The 25,230-nt window shown below is 38.1% G+C and overlaps 1 protein-coding gene across 16 annotated transcripts in view; it reads left to right on the top strand.

Moving 5' to 3' along the window:
- The window catches only part of RAP1GDS1 (Rap1 GTPase-GDP dissociation stimulator 1), a 105,584-nt gene that overhangs the window by 70,992 nt on the left and 9,362 nt on the right, over positions 1–25,230 (top strand). For 11 of the 16 annotated variants that reach the window (XM_068941600.1, XM_068941589.1, XM_068941601.1 and 8 more), the window contains 7 exons: positions 7,216–7,362; positions 15,706–15,834; positions 18,233–18,358; positions 21,503–21,646; positions 21,914–22,045; positions 22,470–22,604; positions 24,139–24,264. In XM_068941600.1, coding sequence (XP_068797701.1) covers positions 7,216–7,362; positions 15,706–15,834; positions 18,233–18,358; positions 21,503–21,646; positions 21,914–22,045; positions 22,470–22,604; positions 24,139–24,264 — 939 coding nt within the window. The remainder of the gene's footprint in view (positions 1–7,215; positions 7,363–15,705; positions 15,835–18,232; positions 18,359–21,502; positions 21,647–21,913; positions 22,046–22,469; positions 22,605–24,138; positions 24,265–25,230) is intronic. The other 5 variants (XM_068941597.1, XM_068941596.1, XM_068941592.1 and 2 more) reach the window with 1 other exon arrangement.

Genomic DNA, 25,230 nt, shown 5'->3' on the forward strand with positions numbered 1-25,230 from the left:
TACCCAAAAAGGTTGATGCTTTCTGTTTGCATATCTGGTTTACTGTTTACATATTAACAATTTCTAGCAATCATTTCTCAAAGAGTAACTTCTGAGAGAATACCCTAAATGAAGGTGGAGTTCGGGCTAAGGACAGTTGTCTGCAACTTAAGATGAAACTATTACAAGAACGTTATACTTCTCTCTGAAGCAAGCCTGACTAATCCAGATGATTTTTTATTCATCAAGCAAAAATGTTAAAACTCTACTAATTGATTTTAATCAGTGAGCAGATACAACAAAACTGTATTTCTGGTAATTAAATTCTTGTAATTCCCAAAGGAATTAAATAATGAGACAGGAAAATTAATACAAGATAGACTAGGGCTATCCCAAAAATTATCTTTCAGATCATTTAAAAATGAGTCTCAAAATACAGTGTTGCTATGGCCTATCTCTCCCTCCATAAACCAGTACATAGAAGACAAGGAAAAAGCAGCAGACTTTAACAGCAGAATATAATTGCATGGAACTTGGTTTCTTTGAAAAAATAAAAACATAAAGCTGCTTTGTGTTCTGTAACAAGGATGTTGCCTGTAGTTTTGCAGTCAAAGAATTGACAGGGTCCAGAATGCAATGCTTTAAAAGCATACGCAAATTGATTCAAGCTAAAAAGTTAGGATCGGCTATTAAAAAAGGATGGCAGTATTGCATTACAAAGTTTAATCGTTAGAGTCTCCAGATGGGGAAAAAAGTGGGAGTAAACCCCCATTAATACAAATGGTAATGTTTCCCCTAAAGTCTATATAGAGAACGTGGTTTACACTAGCTAACGGTTTGCTCCTAACATCTAACAACAATGTTTTCTGAGTACTTTTGTCTTCCTGTTTTCTTAATTAAAAGAGAAAGGGAGAACACGTAAGCAGGACCTTTCTTCCTTTGGAGTTCTGCTCCTGCTGTTTTTCTCCATATATAACTTGCTGTATGTCACATCATAATTACCTCTGCAGCAGCCAGTTTGATGTCACAGAAGATTATGACTTCAGGTGAAGGAAGAATAAGCAGCAGGAACAGATGAATGCCTCAATACAAAAATCAGGCAAATATATCCTAATTAAAAAAAAAAAAGAGAGAGAGAGAGAGAGAGAAACAAGAAAAAAAATGGCACATGTAGAAAGAACTCTGTCTTATTTCTTGTGGCTCCTACAAATAAGATCATCCAGAAAAAAGGAGGGGGACTATAAGCACTCATCCATTTAAGCAATATTTTGGTCACAAGGAATGCAGAAGTAGAGCCAAAAGCAATAAAAGATGAAGTATTTCAAGGAAACTGGCAGCATGTCATTTAAGTGACTTGATCATTATGACCAATTACAGAATAAAAAGATTTTTAAAAATGTTTAAAATAAAAGGTATATTTTTCTGTGTCATCCAAAGCTGCTCCCTCGGCAGCTTGTTTTATGCAAATCAGGGACCTGTATTATAGAAATCATCCGTTCCCTCACCAAGTTGTCCCATTTAAACCAGTATGACTATTAACACTAATAAACATGCATTGAAGAAAAGAGGAGTCAGGTTTCCAATTGCAAGACAGTGAAAAATCAGAACATTTCAAAGTATAAGTCTTTAAATTTGAAGCCAAAAAAGATCACTTTAAAGAGACACCATGAAATAATGTTCTAGCTGATTATCTAAGAAGCAGAGATAGGCTTTTGGAAGCCTACATGTATGATAAACATTATTATAATGTGGTAACTTGGGACTTCTGGTGCTTTTTAAAGGTTAAATCTATTTGCAGCATTTGGAGTCTGTAAACTGATACAGGGCCCCTACTGAGAAATATAATTACATATCAGATTGCATCGTGAGACACAAATTTCACATTTCAGAATGAAAATACAGAAACAAAGAGTTTTAGGAAATAACTATTTAGACAGTAGTAGCACTGTGGCCATCATGATGTAAAGATATGAGGTGCAAAGGTGATATGGAGAATTCATATCTTATGTGTTTTGTGAGGAAAAATGGACAAACTTTAAGTCATACCACCATTACATGACTATACTGAACATTTTTCTATGCTTTTACTTAGAAAATAGATTATTAACTGGCTATCATGCTCATCATTTGAGTCTTAGACATCTACCTAATTTTATCAACCTATGGGTTTATTCCTCATATATGCACACTGGAGTAACTATGTATATCCTTGCAGGACCAGGATCATTTCAGAAGTTCAAAGACTTGCTTCTAAATTGTCCTTCAAATATTAGAGACGACAGAGAAAAAAGTTTGGAATAATGAAAGAACCACATCTATATAGTTCAAAACTTAATTAAAAGTTGGGTAGGACCGGAGTGTTTCAGAATAGTGGAAATTGAGCTGCTTTTTGTGTCTGAGGACACAGCTGTCTAGGCTAACAGAACACAAATAAGAAATATGTTTGTCCCAATCTCTGAGAGATGTATGCATCTGCTTCTTTAAATAGCACTTAGATTTACAGAGCTTAAACTCTGTATTAAAAGAAAGGCCCAGTACAAAACAGCAAATGTAATACAGGTTTAGATTAAAGAACACTAGGTGAACTACTTTAAAAAATATTTTGACACCTGCTAGTATTCTGGCACAGCCCTTTGCCTGATGTGTTTCCAGAAATAACCATCTCATAAGGGTGACAAAAATCAAAGTATTGGTGCATATATTTTAGACATATCTCATTAGCCACATAACTCATTTTACAGTGTTTTCACATTTTAAGCTATAGGGTTTTTTTTTTTCCCTGTTATCTTTTATGACTTAATGGTTTGCTTTAGGATTAGTAAACTGGGAAAGAAAACTCAAGGAAAGATGATGTGGACACGTCTTGGGGAAAGGAAACTTAAGCTATTCAAAATTTCGGACAACAAGACTTGGGAGTATAATTTACAATTGACAAACCGCACCTGGATTGTAGCAGCTCCATCAGATATCTAGAAGCATATTAAGTGCATAAGAAAATAATTTACATATTTTCTAACATAACACTTGATCTAGTTATGCGTATTAATTGTACTGTAGCTCTATGGCCATGTCTGTTTATATTTAAATATATTTAATATATTTAATATATATTTATATTTCTATAATATATATTTTATGTATTTATAAATACATATATTATATTTTTACTTAAGGTCTCCCACTCTCAGAGCAAAAATTTTCCCAATTATGTATCCTTGAAGAAGAACAACAGACAAACCACATGAGCAGAGGGGTGGGCACAGAAGATGGACAGACAAGTACTGGGAAGCTGCAATGACATGATCAGATGGGGGAAGTGGCTGCACCAGCTCCTCTCACCTTGCAAAGGTTTCTCCCCAAAACGATGGCTGAACTCCTGTGGCCCCATTGCACCTCAGCTCCCCCACTGACAAACAGAATCACCCTAAGAAGAGAGCAGGGCACGGGGCTTAAAGAAGCTTGTCCACAGTGAGGCGAGAAGGTGGCATCTAGAACAATAAACACCCTGGGGGGCCACAGAGATTAGACAGTCTCTTAGTTTCGCATTGGCTTGCCAGGTCTTTCCAGGTGACATTCAAGGGAAAGGGGTGGGGAAGAAACAAAAAACAACAAAAAATACTTGCTCCCATTTTGCAGAGTTTTATGGTGCATGATGTGGCCCTATCTTTTTATACCTCTTTAAAGACCTGCTAATCACATGCACTAGAACAATTTTGCTCTTTGGCTGGGGCGTCGTCGTTAGATCAACCATGGCTGAGTCATGGGGAAGTCTGGCAGCCTCGCCATTCATGAGGAGATACATGGGCAGTCATAGTAATTTTATAATTAAATAATTATATATTATATAATTCAATTTGATACAGTAAAACCCAATGCTACATAAAAACCCTGTGAGCAACTCTGGATAGAAAAAGACACCATACTAATTCTTAGTGATGGTCCTACCAGTTCGGGCTGAAGAACGCAGTGGTAGTAGTAACTTACTCTATTGTAAAGTCTTACTATACATGTCTTTGGGGGAAAGAAAACCCTCTGGTCTCTTGGGTTATCATAATTCTGGTATCTTAAAACAGTACTACATGTACTTAAAAAGTAATGCAACAGCACTGCCCTTTCTGAGCTGTAGTGAAGCATTTTTAAATAGCAATGTGAGTGCTCTCATTAAATTCTTCAATCATTGATCTCATAGGAAGAGCAAATGTTTATTTTAAAAGGTCACAGGAAAAAATTTCAACACAGCTTCTGGGAGGCTGGATGCACTTTAAGTGCGGGAGGTCACAGAGCTGCTGAACTGCAAGGTCATGGTTGGACTGAGAACAAGACATGGCAGGATGTTGTGACCTCATTTGACTGTGAATGATTTGGAGTTCAGTGAGTATTCGTGTGCAAAATCTGTTTCTTAGCAACAGAGCAGGGGGAAGTGACTCTGTAAGAAGTACATGTAGCATTCTGAGTCAGAAACACACATTTTGCTTGGGGATGTAATGGGATGTCAGAGTCTGAGCTCAGAGCCAGTAGTCAGGGACTTCAGAAGTCTCCTGCTACACGATTCTTTGTGGCCCTCCGCTAATTAGCCGAGTTCATCCTCTCGGGTATGAAAGCACAGCTGCAGGAGATCCTAACTATAGCTCCAGGATGGGTCTGTTCTCCACTGAACTGCTAGGAAAGAGGAGCAGCTGTACAGGGTGAGTGAGCTCTAACATGTGAAAGAGGTGGAGCAACAAATGCAGTTAAAGCATCCGTAGGCTACTTGCATCTACCAGCCTATGTAGTCAGGTCAAAGTTGGGCCCTTAAATCCTGCCACCCAATTAGGAGGGATCCCAAAGTTCATTTTACCCTGCTTTTTGAGCATACTGAACAGACAAACCATTCATTTGAGAGAGATTTGTTTCTGAATCTTTCTGCCTCCATTTTGCTATCTGTACAGTGAAGCTGATTATCTGTCTACCCAACAAAAATACCATGTGGACAACAATTTTAGCATGCATTTGAAGTGAGAGACTACTAAGTACTTAAAGATATAGCAGCTTTTGGTATACAACTACTTTGACAAACTAGAGAGAGAATGGCAAAAAAGGGGTGTATGAGGTTGGATCTTTGTTTGTTTTAAGGTAGTATCACACGATTGTTGCTGTGGAGTTGTGCCAAACTCCATCCAGGTAAGGAACTTGGCTTATAACTGTTTTTTGTCCTTTTTAACCCCTCACTTCCAAACCCTCACCCTACTCAATATTTTTCTGTGCTTACATGTTTTATATGCATTTTCCTGCCAAGACGTGGAAACAAACTTGACATCTGTTCTTATGTAAAAGCTTAGTTTTTATAATGGTTTTAGTTCGTTGATTTCAGTTGCGTTGTACCAATTTGAGAACCACATCCAGTCTATCTGATCCAGAAGGAAAATGATTCAGTTTCCTTTTGCAACACCTGTTTTGACTCACAAAGATACAAAATCATGTATTTTGCGTAACTGTTGTGTAATCAAAAAGACACTGTCTAAAGAAGGGGAGACATAACACAGTATGCATGAATATTGCAGCCAAGTTTGGTTTTTTTTCCTCTGCTCATTTGGTGAACGTAAGCACTGAATCTTGGACTCTTAACAACTGCCTATATTGTCTCACTTTATTGGGTAGGGCCTTCTTTCGTTTCAGCATTATACCTGCATTTGTCATTGCCTCAGGGATGTGGGAGGCTTATTTCTTTTATATTTCCCCCTTTTTTACACTCCTTCCTGGATAGAGTCTAATGCTGAATTAGTTTGATTGTAAACAGATTTTGATTTCTAAATTTTAAAAAGGGTATATACATACCTGGGAAGAATCACAGTCCTGTAATATCCTAATTAAGTCAGAGTTGGAGACAGTTGTGGAACGATCATGTTCTTCCTCTGTCGCATGTTCAATTTCACTGTTACTCAGCAAAACATTTATTACTGTGGTAATAAATTTAAAAGTTAATACCCACCAAGAATTTCCCTTCCTCCTCCAGCTCCACTCAACAAATTATCTGAAGTCCAAGACCTCATATAAGTAGCATAAAAAATAATTGGAAGATTTAGAAACTTCTTTTTGTAGCGGTTTGGAACACTTTCTAGTGGAAGAGCATATTATAAATGCCAACCTTGGGTTTCATCCTGAATACATTGTAGAATGAGAACAATCTCGATAGCTCAATTTCCAAGCACCACCAGGGGATTGCAGGGCAGCTGATATAGAGTGCTGAATAACAAAGGAAAGAGGAAGACATCTGTTATTGAGCCATTAAGAAATTGGGGGGGGGGGGGGGAAAGCGTGTGTGTACTTTTTTTGTTTTGCAAAACTTTTCCTTTTATGGTTTCCCCCAAGATTTTGTTTTCATCCAGATTTTCCAGTCGATTCCAATTGTAACTCATTGGGACATCTCTCCTTTGGAAGCCATGGAATTTAAGTTATTGGCTGTTGTCTGCTGCCGATTGCCTAGGAAAAGAAGCAGGCAATTTATTGATTACTAAAATAGAAGGCCAACTTTTCCTTTATTCATGCATTGATACTGTGAAATCTGATTTGTTGTACAGCAGTTGTTTCATACAAAGATTATGGTACGTTATTTGTGAAACCTCAGAGCATTGTAGTGCATTATAGATGCAGAGTGAATTCTCCTTTTAGACAATTAAAAACAATCCAATAGTAGAATTAAGTTTCAGGTATAGAAGTGCAAAGAACATGCTGCGTGGCAGAGTGAGCGCATGAACAGAGTTTGTGACTGGGAACTAGTACCTCCATCTGCTTTGTCCATTTTACGCCCCAGTCCGTTTATAAGGAACCTGAGCAAGTTATTTTGTTCTCTACGTTTCAATTTCTCCATCTGCATAACGGCAAGAATAATTTACCTGCTCCACAAGGGTGGATGGACTAGGCTTTGTAAACTGCTTGGAAGCTTCCTCTGGCAAAATTCAACATACGTTCAGAATATTATTTAATTTGTCTGCTCCGGTGGCCTCTGCCTCAAACACTGAACTTCTTTAAAAGGTATTAGTGCCAGATGGCTAATCCCTTCTGTTGTAGGTGGTTTCACTTTCCTAGCTCTGGTGCACTGAAATCTGGCCCTCAAGCATCCCTGTAGATGAATCTGACAGCACTGGAGGAATGACTGCGCTCTGCTTAAAAACTTCGTTTTGTATGATTACTGTTATTTTCGGGACTCTGTGGTGGGGTTTTGGTTTCATTTTTTAAATGTAACTCTTTGTTTTACAGATGAGGGCAGGAACGCAGTTGACCATGCAGGTGGTGCACATATTGTAGTAGACCATATAAGGTCACTGTGCAGTAAAACAGATCCAGCCAGTGAGAAGCTCTTGACTGTCTTTTGTGGCATGCTGATGAACTATAGCAATGAGAATGGTAAACAACACCGAAAACTTGCTTTATGTCTATCAGGAAAACAACCCCATCAGAAAAGACCTATAAAAGTTAAAGTCAGCCATAGATTTATGTTGTAGAAAATAAAATAAGTTATTCTAAAAAGACCAAATACCTCAATTCACATGTACAATTTCTGTTTCAGTAAAATTAGGTTCCCAAAATACTAGATACTCTTCCTATGGCAATTCCATATAGCTCATTGTATACAGTTTTAAAAGCAACATCTGGAATTTACTTCTGTGTCTAAAAGCCATACATATAGATAAATCATATGCCTTAGGAAAAACAGATTTACAGAGGTAAACTAGAAGGCTCCATGAAGTCTTCCCTTTTTCATTTAGCATCAAACTAAATGAAATAGTCTTAGTATCAAATTATAATACTAATTTGTCCTAGGCAAGCAGTGTTGCCTTGCTGATTATTTGGGGTGAACATATACCAAACAGCTTTTTCTTAAATCATTTTTCTTTTTGTGAAATGTATATAAAACTACGTATGTTATTGTCTTTAAGATAAACGGGGAATAATTTATGTATATGTCTAATGCTCTTCTATGCCTACAAGTTATAAGTTTATGTTCTTTATCACCTTAAGTGGAGGTGTTCAGGGGCTGAGACAAAAAGGCAAGATAGTATCTTAAATGAGAAATCATTGACTGCTGTGGCTAAGAAAATAGCGTGCTACAATAGTTGCACAAATATGCTGGTATTTTTAGTACTTGGTTTGTTTCTACATGCAAGCATGGTAATATGCCAAGGCATATTTTAGAGTGTTCACACGTTTCCAACTCTTTCAGAATCTTTAAGAAAATCAGAAGAAATGAGGAAAGCTAAATAAAGGCTGTGCTCCTGTTTTGTAATGGCATGGATTTCAAATGTAGCTAGTTAATCAGCATCATTTCTTCAGTCACGCCCATTTCCTGAATTGTAGTGTTTTATCATGGGAAGAGGTAGCTTCTCTGTTAGCCATTCACTATTTCCTTACCATTCTCAGTTATCACTCTCTGTAACTCATTGTCCAAACATATATATCTCCAAACTACTGTGCTTTTCAGGATGCCCTCTAGACTTAATTTTTTTGGCCTTTGTCTGTATCAATTTTTAATCTACTTCATCATGTCTTCTGGTATAGTTTCCTCGTGCATTTTCTGTGCTCTCTCTCTAGAGCTCTCAGCTCTTAATGTTCCTTCTCCACCTACAGATAGCACTGTTCATATGTTTCTCATCTCCTTTTTCTCTTGTTCTTGGACTCTTTCTCTCTACTCTTTTCCTAGTATTATCCAAGAATACTTCTTTATACTTCTTTACGGTACTTCTTCCTTGTTCTTCAAATAGCAGCTTCCTTTATTTCATAAAGTTTCCAGGAGTGTTTTGCTTGATGTCTGCATGAGTGTCATATTGTATTAAATGTGGCAGTAGTATTCCATATTTTCTTTATTTGTTAAAATTTTTGGAGCTGAATAGGTTTCTCCACCTCTAAACTGCTAGAATCTCCTGCATTAAGACTAGTAAGCACCTAGTATTTCTGGTAGCTCAAGACAGACCAATCCAGAAGTGGAGCATTTTGCTGTCTAGAGATAACAGTTTTGCTTCAGTGACCAAGCTCCAGGAAAATCTTCCCTAGGTAAACTAATTAATGAGATAAATCTCCAAAATAAACAGCTTCTGAACAGCTTAACTGTTATAAACATTGAATAAATGATTCATTCCGCCTAGTAAGACAGCTTATTCCAATGCGCTCAGCAAACTTGTGTAGCTCAGCGACAACTAGGAGGATTCACTTACTCTGCTCTGCTTAATGCCACCTTTCGTCTCACACGGACTAACGGACTGATGCAATACTCGCAGAAGCCCCTGCAGCGATGCCAGAAAGAGGAATGCAGGAGTATTCCTGGCTCCTGGCTGTGAGTGCACACCACAGCCCTGTCCTACCACTACGTGAGAGAGGAATCTGAGGGCTTACCAAACCCTCACCTTCACCCCACGTACCTGCTCTCCATGAGAAGGGACCTTTCAGTAGGGACCTAGCTGCTGTGTAGCCCCATGTGTGTGTGCTGTGCAGGACTCCTGTCCTCTCGTTCCACTGCAGCCAGATATAGTCTGCCTACCGGCTTTGGCGAGCGTTGAATTGAATCTTCAGTTATTTTCAAAAGTAACATGAAAAAATAAGTTAAAGGATTACATTTTTAGAAGAATACTCATGATTGTACCTACAGCATTTGCATGGACAGACAGGTCTTGCCAGCAATTGCATTTTGTTTCAAGAACCACAAGTACAACTGGAGCCCTGCTGTGCTCTAAAAATGTCACCCGTAGGCCATAGTAAGCTTTCAGAACAGCAGTCTTTTGTGTATGTCAAATATCAGCCCAAGGAAATATCTAAATTCCACATATTGCACCATCAAATGAGTAATATTCTGAATAAATACAGTCCTCTGCTGACCTGTTAGAGGTGAAATCTGATTGCCCCAACAGTTAATTGTACTCACAGATTAGCAGATACCATTTTTAGGATACACAAAGACGATCCCACGTGACTTACGCAGAAGATGAACACTCCATTGGCTTTGCTGAAGGATGAGAAGTACAGGATTGCATCCTAAACTCTCAGATTGCCTTGTCTGTAGCTATGGAAAAAAATTGGACAAAAAAAAGAAAAGAAAAGAATATTGGAAATGTACTAAGGAAGCGTTTCAGTCTTTGAAGCAGCACTTCTACCTTCTGGTTTATTGCCTCTGTAATCCTTTCCTGCTTAGCATGTTGTGTTACAAAAATACAGGTAGGGACTTTGAAGATTCTTTACTGCTTTTAATGACTCACAGTCTTTCAAGTTGCACTACTTATCCAAATAAGTGCCTTTGATTCTTAGTTGCATTTATTTGTGGACGCCCTAATATTTTCTAACTCTTAGCATTTTATGAGCAAAGAGCATGTAAATTGCTTTGTTTGATTCTAAACAGATTGCTATTCTCAGTCTAATTGCCTTCATTTTCAAACAGCTACTGATTACTCTATTTTTAATAACTATCAACTACCTTATCTTTTTAAACATGAAAGCCTCATTCCTGAGTGCTTCAAGTTTTTGAATTAGTATAGTAGATGTACCATACATGAAGAGCAGCTACAAAAGCCATATTTTGTCTTTTCCTAAACAGAGCAAATTAATCTAGCATTCTTGTATCTCATGCTGATTCTAGATGCTCAGCTTGCAATTGTAACTCCATTCATAATGTTGTCAAAGTTTTAAAACTAAGCTGCCTTGTGCCATCTGCTTGCGTTCTGGAATTACTTCTGCCTGCTCTCTCAGTTCTTCCTTTGCCTCCTTTGTATCTTATCGTTTCATTAGTTGCTACAGTCTTAACAGAAAGAACTTGATTTTGGCATCCCTTGCAGTTCTTTCAAAAATATCTTAAAAAAAAATTAACCAATTTTTAATTGCTAGAAATCAGAGTTTTCTTTTGATGGGAGACAACCCTTTTTCCTCTGCCTAGAGTATGTTGACCTGCTCTGTCATACTTACATTTTACTACCTGAACTCAGTCTGACACTAATAGCTCCTGCCTCTATGTTATTAGTTCTTAAAATGCAGACTTCCAGATATGGCTAGGAATAAAACAAACATGCCACACATGCTTGTGAAGGTTTTACTCACAGCAGAATTCTGGAAGAAGCAAGTCTTGACAAAAATCTATAATAACTCTTTCTTTGTCAAGCCATGCAAACTTTAGGCAGGGTAAAAAGTAACTGCACTTAAAACAGCTGTTTTGGCACCTTTCAGTGGGTTCAGTACGTTGTGTTTCTCCCATTCTGAAGTTTATTATCATTATATGTAATCTCTGTGTAGCTATTAAGGCCAGGAGGCAAAGCAGGCTTGGATGAAGAGTGAAAAACTAATAACTAATAAAACTAAGAATCATAGGCAAACACTCAAGTAAAAAAGTCAGTGACATGAGTAGTTATTCTGTGCATCTCAGTCCCATGAGCTAAGACTATTCACAAGTTACTAGGATCAGTCTATAAAGTAGTTTATTATCTCTGGAGACTTACACAGCAAGCTTCAAAAACATTAAAAAAATGGATAAATGGTGGAAGCACTAGGCCAAATTGGCTTCTTAGGTAGTTGAATTGTAGGTAAGAAATTAAAGGATGCAGTACGCATGTGTGAGAGTGTATGTATACAGATAAGAATAATTCTGTTGATAAGTTACTTTCTCATCTCATTTCATATTAAACTTCAATCTGTCAAGGTTGTCCTTCATTCAGTGCCTTTGTTTAATATTCTGATGTTTTATCATACAACTGCCAAGATTTTCCTATTCTCACAAAACTCTCAGTACGTGATTGGAATGAATGTGGGAGACTGATGTACATTGTTAACCATCTACAGAAGCTGTGTAAATATACAGGAAATGAAAGGGAGATTTATGGTACCATTAGTATGGTCTAATAGCAATCAATATTTCAATAACGCTTCCTCCTAAGACTTACCTTTGCTAATTTTCATGCTTGCCGTGTTTTTTGTTTCATTTACATCACAGCTAAAGATGTTTAGCATGCTTTCAGACCTAAATATACTTAAATGCAAAGTAACCTAAAGCATGTAAATGTAGGTTAAAAGTATGGTTTTTATGGTAGTAGGATAACCAGTATGATTGCTTATGTGTTATATAAAGAGTTAACATAGACATGGTGATCGCAAGAAGGTGTTTCTGGGGTCTGAAATGAATTTATGCCACCAATTTGTACAAGACAGATTTTCCTTTAGCGATATAAACACCGTTACTGATGAAACACTAAATTATTAGTTGTTTTCTGGAATTCTGTCAAGAAACAGGAACTAACCTAAGTTAGTATTTTAAACTCAAATGCCCCCAGTAAAGTTTTCAATTTGGGATATTCTCCCCAGATCTTACTCTTTGGAGTTTCCATGTGTGTCACCGAAGGACATGGAGCCATTGAAATTCAAGTTTTAGGTAGGTAACTGTTTGTGCTGGCGCATGTATTGATTGCCTTTTATCTACCTGTATATGCATCTGTACAGCATCCATCTCAGTGCTTCCTCTCACCCTCCCGAGAGACCTCAGAGGGCTCTTGTTAGTGCAACATTTGATAGCAGTGTAAAATTTGGGATAGTTTCTTTTGGGGTATAAAGTCAGAAACTCAGAAGCAGCATTCAGTTTTTAAATATTCTGCTCCCTGTTTAGCGTGCTCCAAGATCTGCTTAGGAGACCGGCAGCTTTGCTGCTTCAGCCTAAGATAGGAAGTTGCCTGGCTTTGGGGCTCAGTTTAGCCCTGTGTCAGGCAACTACCTGTAGGACGGATGCTTGTTTTCCTCGCATCTGTCTCCTCCTCTAGTAGACCCCTAACACTTTATATGCCTTGGTGGGGTTGAGTTATTCCAACGTAGTCCAAGTTACCCGGTCTATGGTCTTCAGTAGGAGAGCCCAAGAACTGCTGTCCGTTACTGTTGTGAAGGCTGAACCACTTCTGTTTCTAATTTCTCTGTAGCCAAGAAGTGCTGTAGGTCTCCTATCGAGCGAATAATGGAATCCAGCCTAATACTGTTCTCGTCGAACTTTGTCCTTCATTCATTTATCTCGGAGCATCTGCTAGGGGCAAAATTCGGATGAGAGAATCTTGTTCTTGAGGATTTCCACTAGATACGACTGAAACACAAGCATTGGCAATTCCCCTTCAGTTTCATTTTCTTTAGCAAGAGCAGACAAAGAATTCTTCAGAAAAATGCAGTTTTGCAAGTTTAACCGTAAAAGAGTTGGCTTTTATGTTTACTAAGTAAAACAGTCTTTTATTTGTGGTAATGACAGACATAAATGACAAGTTCAGAATTTGTACAGCAAGCCCAGGCTTAATTATAAATATAGCAAATAGCTGCTGGCAGGCTTTCATTTCTGAAGGCTTTACCTCCCATGCAGCTTGGTGTGACTTACAGGGTGGTCCTTGCTTTGGCAGAAGAGAAAGTTTACTCTCCCACTTGCCGCAGTCAAAGCACCAATGTGGTGCCTGAATTTTACCTTATTGGCAGTTCTCATAAGCCCATTCCTACGCTATAGCCCCTTCCTGTGCTCACGTGCCATCCTTCTACTCCAGGGAAATGAGGCTGGTATGGAGTCAGGTACAGTACTTGTCTTTTGACCCAAAACAATCGTTCTTTCGTAGTACATTTTCTTATTCCTTTATTTCCTACTTAGGCATTCCAGAGACCCTTAAATCAACAAGCTCATGCTCTCCTGAACAATATAGCCTTCCATTTGGCTCTTAAGATTCCTGTTCCCTTTCAAAGGTAGATATGTCTTTTCCTTCAGACCTTTTTCTAATCTAGAGAAGAATATCTACTGTATTAAGAAAAAAAACAGCAGAAGAAAACGTTGCTCAAAATAAAAGAGTTTACATTTCTGATGTCAGAATGCTTTGCCAAATGGAGCCAAATGGAGCCCTTGGAGTCTGTCTCTTTGTCCGTACAATTGGATAAAGTGATTTCAGAATGACTAAAGGCATAGTCTAGTAACAAAGCAACTTCTTGTGACATAATTTTCTATGGCATTTGTGGTTTGTTCCCCTCCTCTCCATGACTGCCATTTTTTCTTCAGAATTTTTAAGTGTCTGCAGGGGACGATCACAAATCAAGGAGAAAAACAAATTATTTACCAGTAACTTGAGTTCTCCTACACAATCATTTTCTCCACAGAACCATTCCATCTTCCTCCCCCCAATTTTTCTATTAAAGGTTAGATTTTTACAGTCAGTTTGGAAAGAAGTAGGAGGGTATAGTAGTGACTCACACATCTGCCAGAGGTAAAATGGCTTTCAATGCATGCGCTAGTGCAATTTGTACTTACCTAAAATTTGACAACTTCAACAGCTCTTTGATGTTTAAGATGGCGTTCTCAAAAATTTCTCTAAAGACCATGAATCTGTGGAAGAGATAATCCCCCCATTCCCTCCCCCAAAAAGGAAATTCAGTTACTGGTAAGTAATACAGTTTTATCTAAGACATCAGGCCATAAGGATCCCTACTTATCTTCAGTAACCTGTAATAACTGTGCCATTTATTTAGTTAGTGAACAAAACTGATTATTTTTATAAAATATTTTATACTTAATATGAATTAAACATTCCAGAATCTTTTCATAATTTTAGTTATATGGAAATATCAAACCCACCTGGCAGAATCTTGAAAGCAAAGAGTTTCCTGAGAATATGAGATAGTACTAAATTTGCTAGGCTTAAGATGTGCTACAGTTTTATCTCCCAGTAAAGATAGATCTGCATCTTCATGGTTCTGATTCTACAGACGTAAAAACTGCATTTCAGTTACTCAGAATGAGTCCAAAAAAAAAAAAAAAAAAAAAAAAGGAAAACAGAAAAAGCCACCTTTAGGGCTTGACCCAAATCTAAATTAAGTAATAAAAGGACTTGAATTGGCAGGGCTTTGGATCCTAATGTTTTGAGTCTATAATAATTAAAAGTAGTTAAATGGCTTAGAAATAAGGGAAAGACAATGCTTAGGGAAATTACTAAATGGCATTTGATGTATTCATGTCTGCTTCATTCTATTCAACTGTGAAACAATGTTTTTCTTCTTTGCTATGTTGTAGGTAAAATGTGTAAAATGAAATACGGTTACAAATGATTCTTTTTAAAAAAAAAAAAAAATCATGTTTCTGCCTAACCATCAAAGCATCTTTCTATTTGCAGACATCTAGGAACAATAACTTTCTTACTTGTAAATACTATAAACTTTCATCCTATGCAAGAAATTATCAGAATGGCTTCTAAGGACTTTTCCTAAACCTTCCATTTTTTTTGTCTTTATTAAACTTTCTTTTTTCTCAAGCTCCTCATAATCTACATTGTGACTTCCTGTGTTTATAAAACTTTTCATGTTTATTTCAGTGCCAGTTTATATTCATTCTACTTTTAATTTTCCAGTTTGGGTCTTTAAGGGAAAAACTGTATTTAGAAACACGCTCTCGCATAAGGAAATTTTTCACTGCTGCAGTTCTGTTGAATTCAGGCAGCTAGTCTCGGTTAGCTCAGACTCAAACCCCACGGACCTTAGGAACCTGATAACCACAAAATGAACAGATAATCCACCATGCCCAGAGCAAGAGGGAAAATATGTCCCATAGCCAGATGAGGGGGGAATTATGAGTCCATATCCCATGTCTAGAGCAGAAGAATAGCGGCAACATACCTTTTAGTGCTGCTTAGGCTTGAAGTTGTTTTGTATGAAAAATGCTCTTGTGATTTAAAGAATAGTCCTATAAAAAGAAATACTAACTCATACTTTCTTTTTATATAGATACTCTGCAGTCTCAGCTTATCAATATGGGTGTTATTCCTACGTTAGTGAAATTGTTGGGTATTCATTGCCAAAATGCAGCTCTGACTGAGATGTGCCTTGTTGCATTTGGCAATTTAGCAGAACTCGGTAAGTCCACGATATTAATCTTAGATTTACATCTAGGTTTCTTAAAAGTTTTATCTTAAGACCAAGCCTTTCACTGGCACTTTTTTCCATTCCTTTCAATACTTTCAGAATTTAGAGTGCACAATCTCTGCTTGTTGTCTTTAAAATCTATATTTGCCTCTTTTTTTCCTTGGCTAACTCTGATGTGTTTGGGTACTTAGTACACTTTATGTTTTATATTAACATTCTTCAATGCAACTAAGTGCATTTTAAATTATCTAAACGGTATTTCCTGAACCCTGCTACTTACTGTGCATTATTTATTAATAATATGAATAATGTATCTTGGTGTATCTCCACAAAGTTACATCAAGATTGAATTTGGCTCATGGAAATCACTAAATGAAACTGATCGGCACAGTTCATAAATCAGCCTGCACAATATTCCTGTAGGTGTACAGTTTTAGAGAGTTTTAACATGTTCTAGACTAAATATTTGCATATGTAAATCGTGAATGCTACTAAGCTGTTGATATTGTTTTTAACAAGTGTAATTATAACTTCATTTAAATTGAGTTTGCGTTCATGCTGTGGTCCAGCGTCTTTGGAAATGCATTCGTTTTCACGGGAATTCCACAAAGTATAAACTAATAGGCTGTTAAGGCCTGCGTTATTACTCATGTTATACGTTGGTGTTTCTTCTTTTGCAAACCTACTCTGCGGAATTTTAGTCTCAGGATTTTTTTTTTATTGCCATGGAGTGATGATACAGCAGTTATGGTTATAATCCTGCATTTCTGAGAAGGTTCAGCTGTTCAAAATATGAACAATACAACTGCGGTGTCTAAATTATTCGCAACCATCACGGGGTCGTAGATTTCAAGACGAGGGAGACTACAGTGTTCTCATCTAGTCTGATCACACATATGATACCTTTATTCATGGGAGACAAGTCTAGGTAATAAAACAACAATAGAAACGGTAATTGCAGTAGCGCTAAAGAAATTAATGGATGAGAGATCTTCAAGACGGGCACTATGTCTTGATTGTGTCCACAGTAAAAACTGTAATAGGACTCATTTATTGGAAACGCCAGCGCTACCAAAAGGCAACTGAAACCATAAGAGTATTAAACGTAATAAATGTTATCGTCGTTGAGAACTACGTTTCCCTTCCTTCTTTGGGAGGATCCAGATCTGTCCAGTGGAGTAATAAGAACTGCGAGAAAAACTTAGCAGCAGCTGCTTCCTTTCCTGTTCCCATACATTGAAAAGATGCCTCCTCTTTAACATTGGCACAAAATTAATTTAACTTGCCATACTTTTAATCGCCCTTAAACAATAGATTAGTCAGTCACATTGTAACTTTAATACTTCATTTTTGCCTTGTAACTTTGGGGAATTTTGTTGTCAGGCTGTCATCTTTCATCACTTAAAAGAGACAACTGCATTCCATAGTCCCTTGAGAAGCAGAATATGAAACTCTTATTCTGTGCCAGAGCAGGGCAAAAACCCAATAAAGTGAGTGATGGTTGGGCTTTTAAAAATATTGAAAAGGTCAAAAAATCATACTTAGAACATGCCACGCAGTCATGTCTATTAAGAGAAAACAATAGCGGGAAGCGCACAAAAGGGTCTAGATGTCCACTTCATGCTTTTCCCCAATTCTTGGTCAGTTCCATGTTAAAATAATCCCTAACCATCCATTAGAGCAGCAGCAAAGCTGCTGGAAGGATTTCTAATTATATATGGCCCTCAGGAGGTGGCAACTGAAGAACGCAGAGCACCAACCCTACCATCTGCATCCCTTGTAGTGCCACCAGTGAAGAGGGATAAGATATGAGCAATGCAATAAGAGATACTTTTATTGCCTCTACAGCATTTGAAGAATCCTTATCTCCACATTAACCTCCTTGAAGCAAGCTGGCCCATCTGCAAAGCTGCTTCATGCCGTGTAGTAGGAAATGGCCTTGCAACAGCCACACACACATGTCAAAGAAAATGTCACCATCATGCAACTGTGTAAATATTAAAGCTTTCAGCGTGGCTCTCTCTCTCCCATAGGAAATGCAGAACATAATCTGTTGTTCTTGTTGGGCTGAGGGAAATCAAAGACTTGGTATACGTCTTTGTAATGTTACTGTTACTATAGCTACCTTTACATTCTCTTGGGAGTAAACAGCCCCAACAGCTTGATCATATGTATATTAAAGAGCCTTAATCATAATTAATTCAGGTTAGTAGATTTGTCTTAAAGTATTAAAAATTTTCTTTTCATTTAGTGACAAGCACAAGTATTTGAATGTATTCTCATCTGTTAATCAGCTTACTGAATATACCTGATAATAAAGAGAGAAAACAGTTCTACCTTTTGATGTGGTTTGTTTATTTAACACTGAATTTTCCCTTTTGCTTCACAGAGTCCAGTAAAGAACAGTTTGCCTACACAAACATTGCTGAAGAGCTTGTAAAACTATTCAAGAAGCAAATAGAACATGATAAGAAAGAGATGATTTTTGAAGTTTTGGCTCCCCTAGCAGAAAATGGTGAGAATCTGATCTTTTTCCTTACAGTATTTTTTTTTTAATTCATTTCTCTATTTTATTTTTTTTTTGTGGGGGGTGGGGGGAGGGAACACATCAGTTTCTATTTTCAGCAACTGAAACTTTTTTCAGTAACTGCAGAGAACTGGCCGCCTGGTTCAGAAGTCCCCTTGGCTGATCCTTGTGACAGCAGTTTCATATGAAGTGAACGTCTCTTAATTGTCTGAGCATAAGACAGGAGCCAACAAATGGTTGATGCTAAGTCCACCTCTAATTCACTCTATACGTGATTACGTTATATTTGACTTCCCTGTGTCTGCAGTGGGAATATTAATAGCAGCTTTTTAGAGGTCCTTACAAGGTACATCTGCAAAATGATGTGAAGATCAAAAATGCCCATGAGAGCCTTTACATAATTATTATTCTCTGATGATACACGTTAGGGTACTATATAGTTGCTATCATACCTATGTTTCATATTAGCGTACAATAAAAATGAAAAACTCTTTTGTAGAACCGTTAAGTGTTGTGCTCTTGGGCACCGTATTTTTATCCTATGTTTGGAGGATGGACTGTTTGGTTGAGAAGCCTTCTATGAGCCTATAATTGATTGTCACTCCTCAGAAGTAGCCAGAAGGTTTCTCTGTGAAATGTAGGGGACTCTTTTCCCCTTAAATCTCATGTGGGCTTCTCTCATAGTTCTGTAATCCCTGAAGAATGACAGAAAAGGCACAAGTGGCTCCAGCTTCTACAGTCCATTAAAATACCAATGAATCAGTCATTGCATCATTTTCTGGGATCTTACAACTACTAACAGTTTCATTTCCTATGGAAAAATATTTGCTAGGGGTATGTTAATTGCACGGCTAAGATGAGCAAGCTCTCTGCTTACTATTCATTGAGACATCGAATAAATGGAACCTGGGTGTATGATGGCATATATTATTAGCTTTGGGAGATTCAAGCAGGAAATGAAAGTGATGTGTGCAGGATCATCCCTTCCGGATGAGCCTTTTCCTCCCAAAATAATTCTCTTTGGTTTGTATAATTTAGCATGTAAACTCAAAAGAAACTGAGAAATGAGAGTTAACAGGTGGAGTTGGTCAGGGCTGAGGAGGAAAGCAGTATACCTGAGTATAAAAGGCAGCTTAGTATTTGATGGCTCTATACCTTGCCTTCATCACCTCAGCACTGAAGCTTGTTTGGATGGAATAGAAGGGAATTGTCGATCCTGAAGATTTGGATTTCATCCTACTCTATTCAGTCTGTGTCTGTCTGCTTTACGTAATATATAAATCAAGACAGATTTTTGACTTCAATTTTTAAAAGTGATAACGTCTATTTTTGGCAATGATTTCTGTCTTTTATTGCAAGCAGTATGTACAAGTGGGATTCCTTTTTTCAGTTCCGAAAATGTGTATTTTGCCAAAATATATTACTTTATCATATAATTATAAAGCTGCTCTAAGATAGTTCCATCCTTGGAGATTGGCAGAGATTTGAGTCCGATATTTTTTGGAGTTTGACATATTTCAATTCAAATACTTAATTTTTCTTAGACTATGTTTTATAGTCCTAATAAAATTTGATAGGTTTACTGCTGCTGAACATAGCTCAGCTGCTTGCATGTTAGGAGGCAGTCAGCTGAACTCTTTCACGGCAGGTTCAAGGATACTTAAAGTAGAATGAGTTCAGGGTGCTGGTACTGCTGAGCTGCTTCTGACTGGACACAATTGGCAATAGGTCAACAAACAAAAGCATTTACGTGAAGTATTTGCATTCTACTTTTTCTTTTTTAAGGACACTGATCTAGCAATTTGTATTTCAATTCACAATACACCTGCAACCGGGTATTTTGTAACTAAGGGAACGCCTTCCCCCTCAAGAAACTTGGTGTAAAAGCACATATTTAAAAATCTCAGCTGACCGTTTTGAGTTCTCTCACAAGGCTGATGAACAGGTCAGCAGCTCTGAGAGCAGCAATGAATTTCACTCAGGCAAAAAAGCCCAGTGACAACAGGAGATGGAGAAACTCAGACATGTCTTTCATGAGCGGTAGAACGCTTCTTCACTGAAACCCCACTTGTAAACTATATGAAAAAACACTTCCAAAGTTTTGGCCTTTAAAAACATTTCAACTTCGGCTAAATTCCATATTGTTAAAATATCATTTTTAGCACAAAAAAATAACAAATTCATTTGTTTGGACATTTCTAGAGAGCTCACGACTGTGCTCTGTCTCATCAGCCTGCAAAAACTACCAGGATCGTTTTCACGTAACAAAGAGACATCACATAACTTTGGGAGACCTGCCATTCTCTTTTGGCAAAAGGGAACTTCGGTGTGTAAAGAAAGAGGTTCCCAGCTCCAGGGTCACACAGAAAAATCTCCGGGAGACAATAACAAAAAACATGGCTTCCAAACCCTGATTCACCACCTGAATAACGTTCACCCTTCCCCCTTGAACCTCATTGCCAGGAACAACTGAAAAAGGAGTTTGCCTCACCAATTTCCAGTTTTTCTTCATCAGAAGAATTTTCTCTCGCAACCCAACATTTGGGATTTGGCCTGAGAGTACTCCTCCTGCAGCCTTTTCATGGAACGGCTGGAGTCTGGGCTCTGCTGAAAGAAATGGGAGATTACTGGTTCTCTCTAAGATTTATGCCGAAAGTTTTATATTGTATACGAGCACTTCTCGGTGAAGTCAGCGGCACTTCTGCACATGCAAAGATAGATGAGACCCCGAGTTTGTTCTGTAACACACTCTAAGCCTTTGGAAAGCCCTAACGTGGCACAGCCCTTACGAGTCTGCTGGGTGGGGACTGAGATGAGCATGCCAGAAATTTTCTGTAGAGAAATTTACTCCTTTCTGAAAATTGAGGAGCAGCATGCCAGAGGGCTCCCTGTAGCTTCAGTGGGAAGGTGATGTCTGAAGGAAGTCCAGCGCTGGGGCAGGGCCTGGTGGATGAATAAAGGTGGAAGTTGAGCCTGAGAACGTAAAATAAAAAAAGTTATGGTGTTACCTACGCAAGCTGCGAGTGAAACCATTGACTTCACTACATTTCTCTGTTGGTCTAGCGTGTGTGTGCGCACAATAGATGTACTTAAAATCACAATTCTGACTCCTGTATCCTTGATGTACTTCAGATGTCATTAAACTGCAGCTGGTGGAAGCAGGCTTGGTGGAGTGCTTACTTGAGATTGTCCAAAAGACGGTGGACAGTGACAAAGAGGATGACATTGCAGAGCTTAAAACAGCTTCTGATCTTATGGTTTTATTATTGCTTGGCGGTGAGTACAGTGTATCATTACCTTCTGCAAAGCAACAGCAGATACTTGCATGCCATTTGACTGCTGAATTTTACTTTTTATGTTAAGCAAATTTTTAAGTCACTTCAAGGACCTGTCACCTGACAATTGACATTTAATGGGCCAGATTTTGTGTCTCATCCCATTGTAAGTCTGGATTAATTGCAGTGAAGCAATTCACAGATACCAACAGAAGAATTTTGCCTTACGTTTTTTTGGCTTGCTCTCTATCTATGCTTTTTACCTCAGATGAATCTATGCAAAAGTTATTTGAAGGCGGAAAAGGCAGCGTGTTCCAAAGAGTACTTTCCTGGATTCCTTCCAATAGCCATCAGCTACAGCTGGCAGGAGCACTGGCTATTGCAAATTTTGCCAGAAATGGTAAGAATATGCCATAATAGCTTATATTTGTTTATATGTGCCCTTCTAACATCTGTACAACTACATCTAAAAAGCGTGTGTTGTGGTAGAGCATTATTATTTAGTTATACAGTAACATCAGTACTTTTATACTTTATGATCCTGAGAGGCATTAACCCTACTTTAAAAAAAAGTTTCACATTTTTGTACAGTATATAACGTGGTAGGTTTAGAGGATTACAGTCTTTGCACTTTTTTTCTTTTTAACCTCACTATTTTAAATTTGTCATGAGGACTGCAACTCCCGTGGAAGCTGATGGTCAAATCCTCCACCAATTAAATCTGAAAAGGAGCCGGGAAGTAACACTTGTGTCTTTAAAAAGCTCTTAACAAAAATCTTAGTAATAATCTTGCATTCGCAAGTGACTTGTCTTATCTTGCGCAGACGGAAACTGCATCCATATGGTGGATAATGGCATAGTTCAAAAGCTGATGGATCTGCTAGACAGACACGTGGAGGATGGAAACGTAACTGTGCAGCACGCAGCATTGAGTGCCCTCAGAAACCTGGCTATTCCTGGTGAGCCTTACTTTGCGGTGCTAGTCATCCAAAGGTGAAATTTACTCTCACCCTCAAAACCCGACAGCATAAGGGTGGGAAGACTTAATGGCTCTAGAGGCAGGTCAGAACCTGCTCTTTTCATTCAGTCCCATAAATGCGTTTACCTCTGGTGCACAGCAGTCGTATTCAGTAGTTTTAAATACATCACAGACCTATTGACCATCCTTTGCCACTTTGATCCCACAGCATTGTCCCTACCAAGGAAGGAGCAGCTTTGTAGTAAGCAGGGAGCTGAGGAGGCCTCACATCTGATTTCTCAGTCCTTTCTGTCCAGAGGACTGCAGTTTTGTCTGTGTCGTTTGGGTTCTCTCCCACAGCTCAGAGGCCCCACTAGCAAGCACTGCCCTCTTTGTTGAGGCTCTGCGTCTTTCTGTACCTTCCTAAAGCTTTGACTGTTCAGAAATTAGAGCTGGAGGTGGGCTGCTAGAATAGCCAGTCTATTCTAATCAGTTAGCGTTTGCAGGCAGTGAACGATCTGGATGCCAATTTTGTCATTTTTAATAACTTCATTTGTATGAGTTATGATTACCCAAACATAAAAGGCAAAGTATACGCACATAAAAACAAAGCAAGCCTGTAATACTTGCATATGCTTTCTAGTACCAAGCCAAAAATAACTCCTTCATCCCTTTAACCTTATTTTACTATCTACAGTCTTGAAAAACACAAACTTTCTAAAAGAGACCATGCATACCTACTAAATTCATACAGCTTTAACATTACTCTGTTTGCTTACCTTTCGCAGAGGAGTAATTCTTCCCTACTGCCTGTATTCAGGAATGTCTGCTAAAAGGCAGCATAAAGTTTAATGGATATTCCTGTTACACAAAAAAAGGCAAATAATAACTGGCCCCAGTAATGAACTGCTTGTTAAACGCTATTTTGATTATGAACTGAATAAATACTTTTTTCCCCAAGTACACTATCGAACCAGCTTTGCACCTCGCATACACCAGAGATCTCCGTGGAAGCCGAGAACTCAAAGCAGTGGATGGGCTGAAAATTAATTTAGGAAGCTCTGCAAAGGACTGCAGGCTCCAGATGTGTCAGGCCACAGTGGTGTTCACATAAAATATTGGAACTAGGCAAGAAGTTGATATACTAATAGGACGCTTTAGTTCCTTCCCTTACATGAAATAGAGGAACGATGCTGGGAATCAGAGAGGTTTCCCTGTATTTTGGGGTGCAAGTTGTGGAGAAATCCTTTCCTAGAGCCAGGTGGAGAAAACAAGCCTTCAGTTCACGTTCCAGCCGAACGCTGGAAATTAGTGATGCATGCTAGGCCAAAACACTTCATTTCACACATATGTCATAGCAACTGCAATGTTTTTCTACAGTTCAGTACTGTCAGCATACAGACGTGTTCTGCAGTCTTCAGTTCACAAGCTATTCTTCAGACTGCATGTGAAGAGTTCCTCCAAGACTGTCTTGGAAATAAAGTGCATCTTTAGAAAAATGTTCTTGAGCTCATTCCTGTTCTTTATTCATGCAGTTGTAAATAAGGCTAAGATGCTATCAGCTGGTGTTGCAGAAGCGGTATTGAAATTTCTCAGATCTGAGATGCCCCCTGTTCAATTCAAGCTGCTGGGAACTTTAAGAATGTTAATAGATGCACAAGGTAAAAATAAACTGTTCTCTATGTTAAGTGATTCTCTTGGGTTCAGTCTGTGATATGCTGCTAAGATTCTTACAAGAGAGTAGCAGGGCTTTTTAACATTTTATTCCTGAAGTCTTGGAATAAATCTAATACAAGTGGAAACTGAGAGAAAAGTGGGCCGATTTTTTTTTTTTTTTTTAAAAAGAACTTCTAAATTGATTGCCAGGGAAATAGGTTTTATATGCTTATTTACTGTTGTCCTTCAGAACTCTTCTACAATGTCACACTAAGTTATGTATTTAGGCGTAGGTCTTTTAAGCTACCGCTCCCTGTTGCGCAGGTCACTTTCTGCACTTCCCCTGTTCCGAGCTTCACGGAACAGGCAAACGCAGTTCATTGATAAACTGCAATTTCCAAATGCACAAGTCAAGTTTTGTAGCTTATTCTATACTTAGGATGAGGATAAATAAAATAGGAAAGTTGCAATATGTTGTAAAGTTAGAAATCCGCTATACAAAGGTAGTTTGTTACTGGGGTATTTATCTTTGAGTCAGGACAGCAGACTTCTTCAAAAGATCTGTTCTAATTCTAGCATAGCTATTAGATGTGAAATAGAAATTTGCTGAAAAAGAGTACATGACCAAGGGTTGGCAAAACCTAATCAAAATTTAAAAAGAAGATACCAGTCTGGTCAATTAGAAGATAGCTCTCCTGAGAGCATGTCATCGCCTTTATTTCCCCTACTGCTAATCAATGCACAAACCCCATTAACCGGACTATCAGTTGTTTTTGGAAACCGAGTTTTGAATGTTTTGCTGTATTTTGTTTCCATTTTGACTTTTGGCTTTACTTGCTTACATGCAGCCTAGACTTTCCTCACTGTTAGTGCAGAATACTGAAGTTGTATTTAACCATCTCCTCCTAGTGTGTAACTTCCAGCATATTTTTTTAGCACACGCTAAAAAAAAAAAAAAAAAAAGTGACAAC

Source organism: Struthio camelus, chromosome 4 (genome assembly GCF_040807025.1).
Source record: "Struthio camelus isolate bStrCam1 chromosome 4, bStrCam1.hap1, whole genome shotgun sequence".
NCBI lineage: Eukaryota > Metazoa > Chordata > Aves > Struthioniformes > Struthionidae > Struthio > Struthio camelus.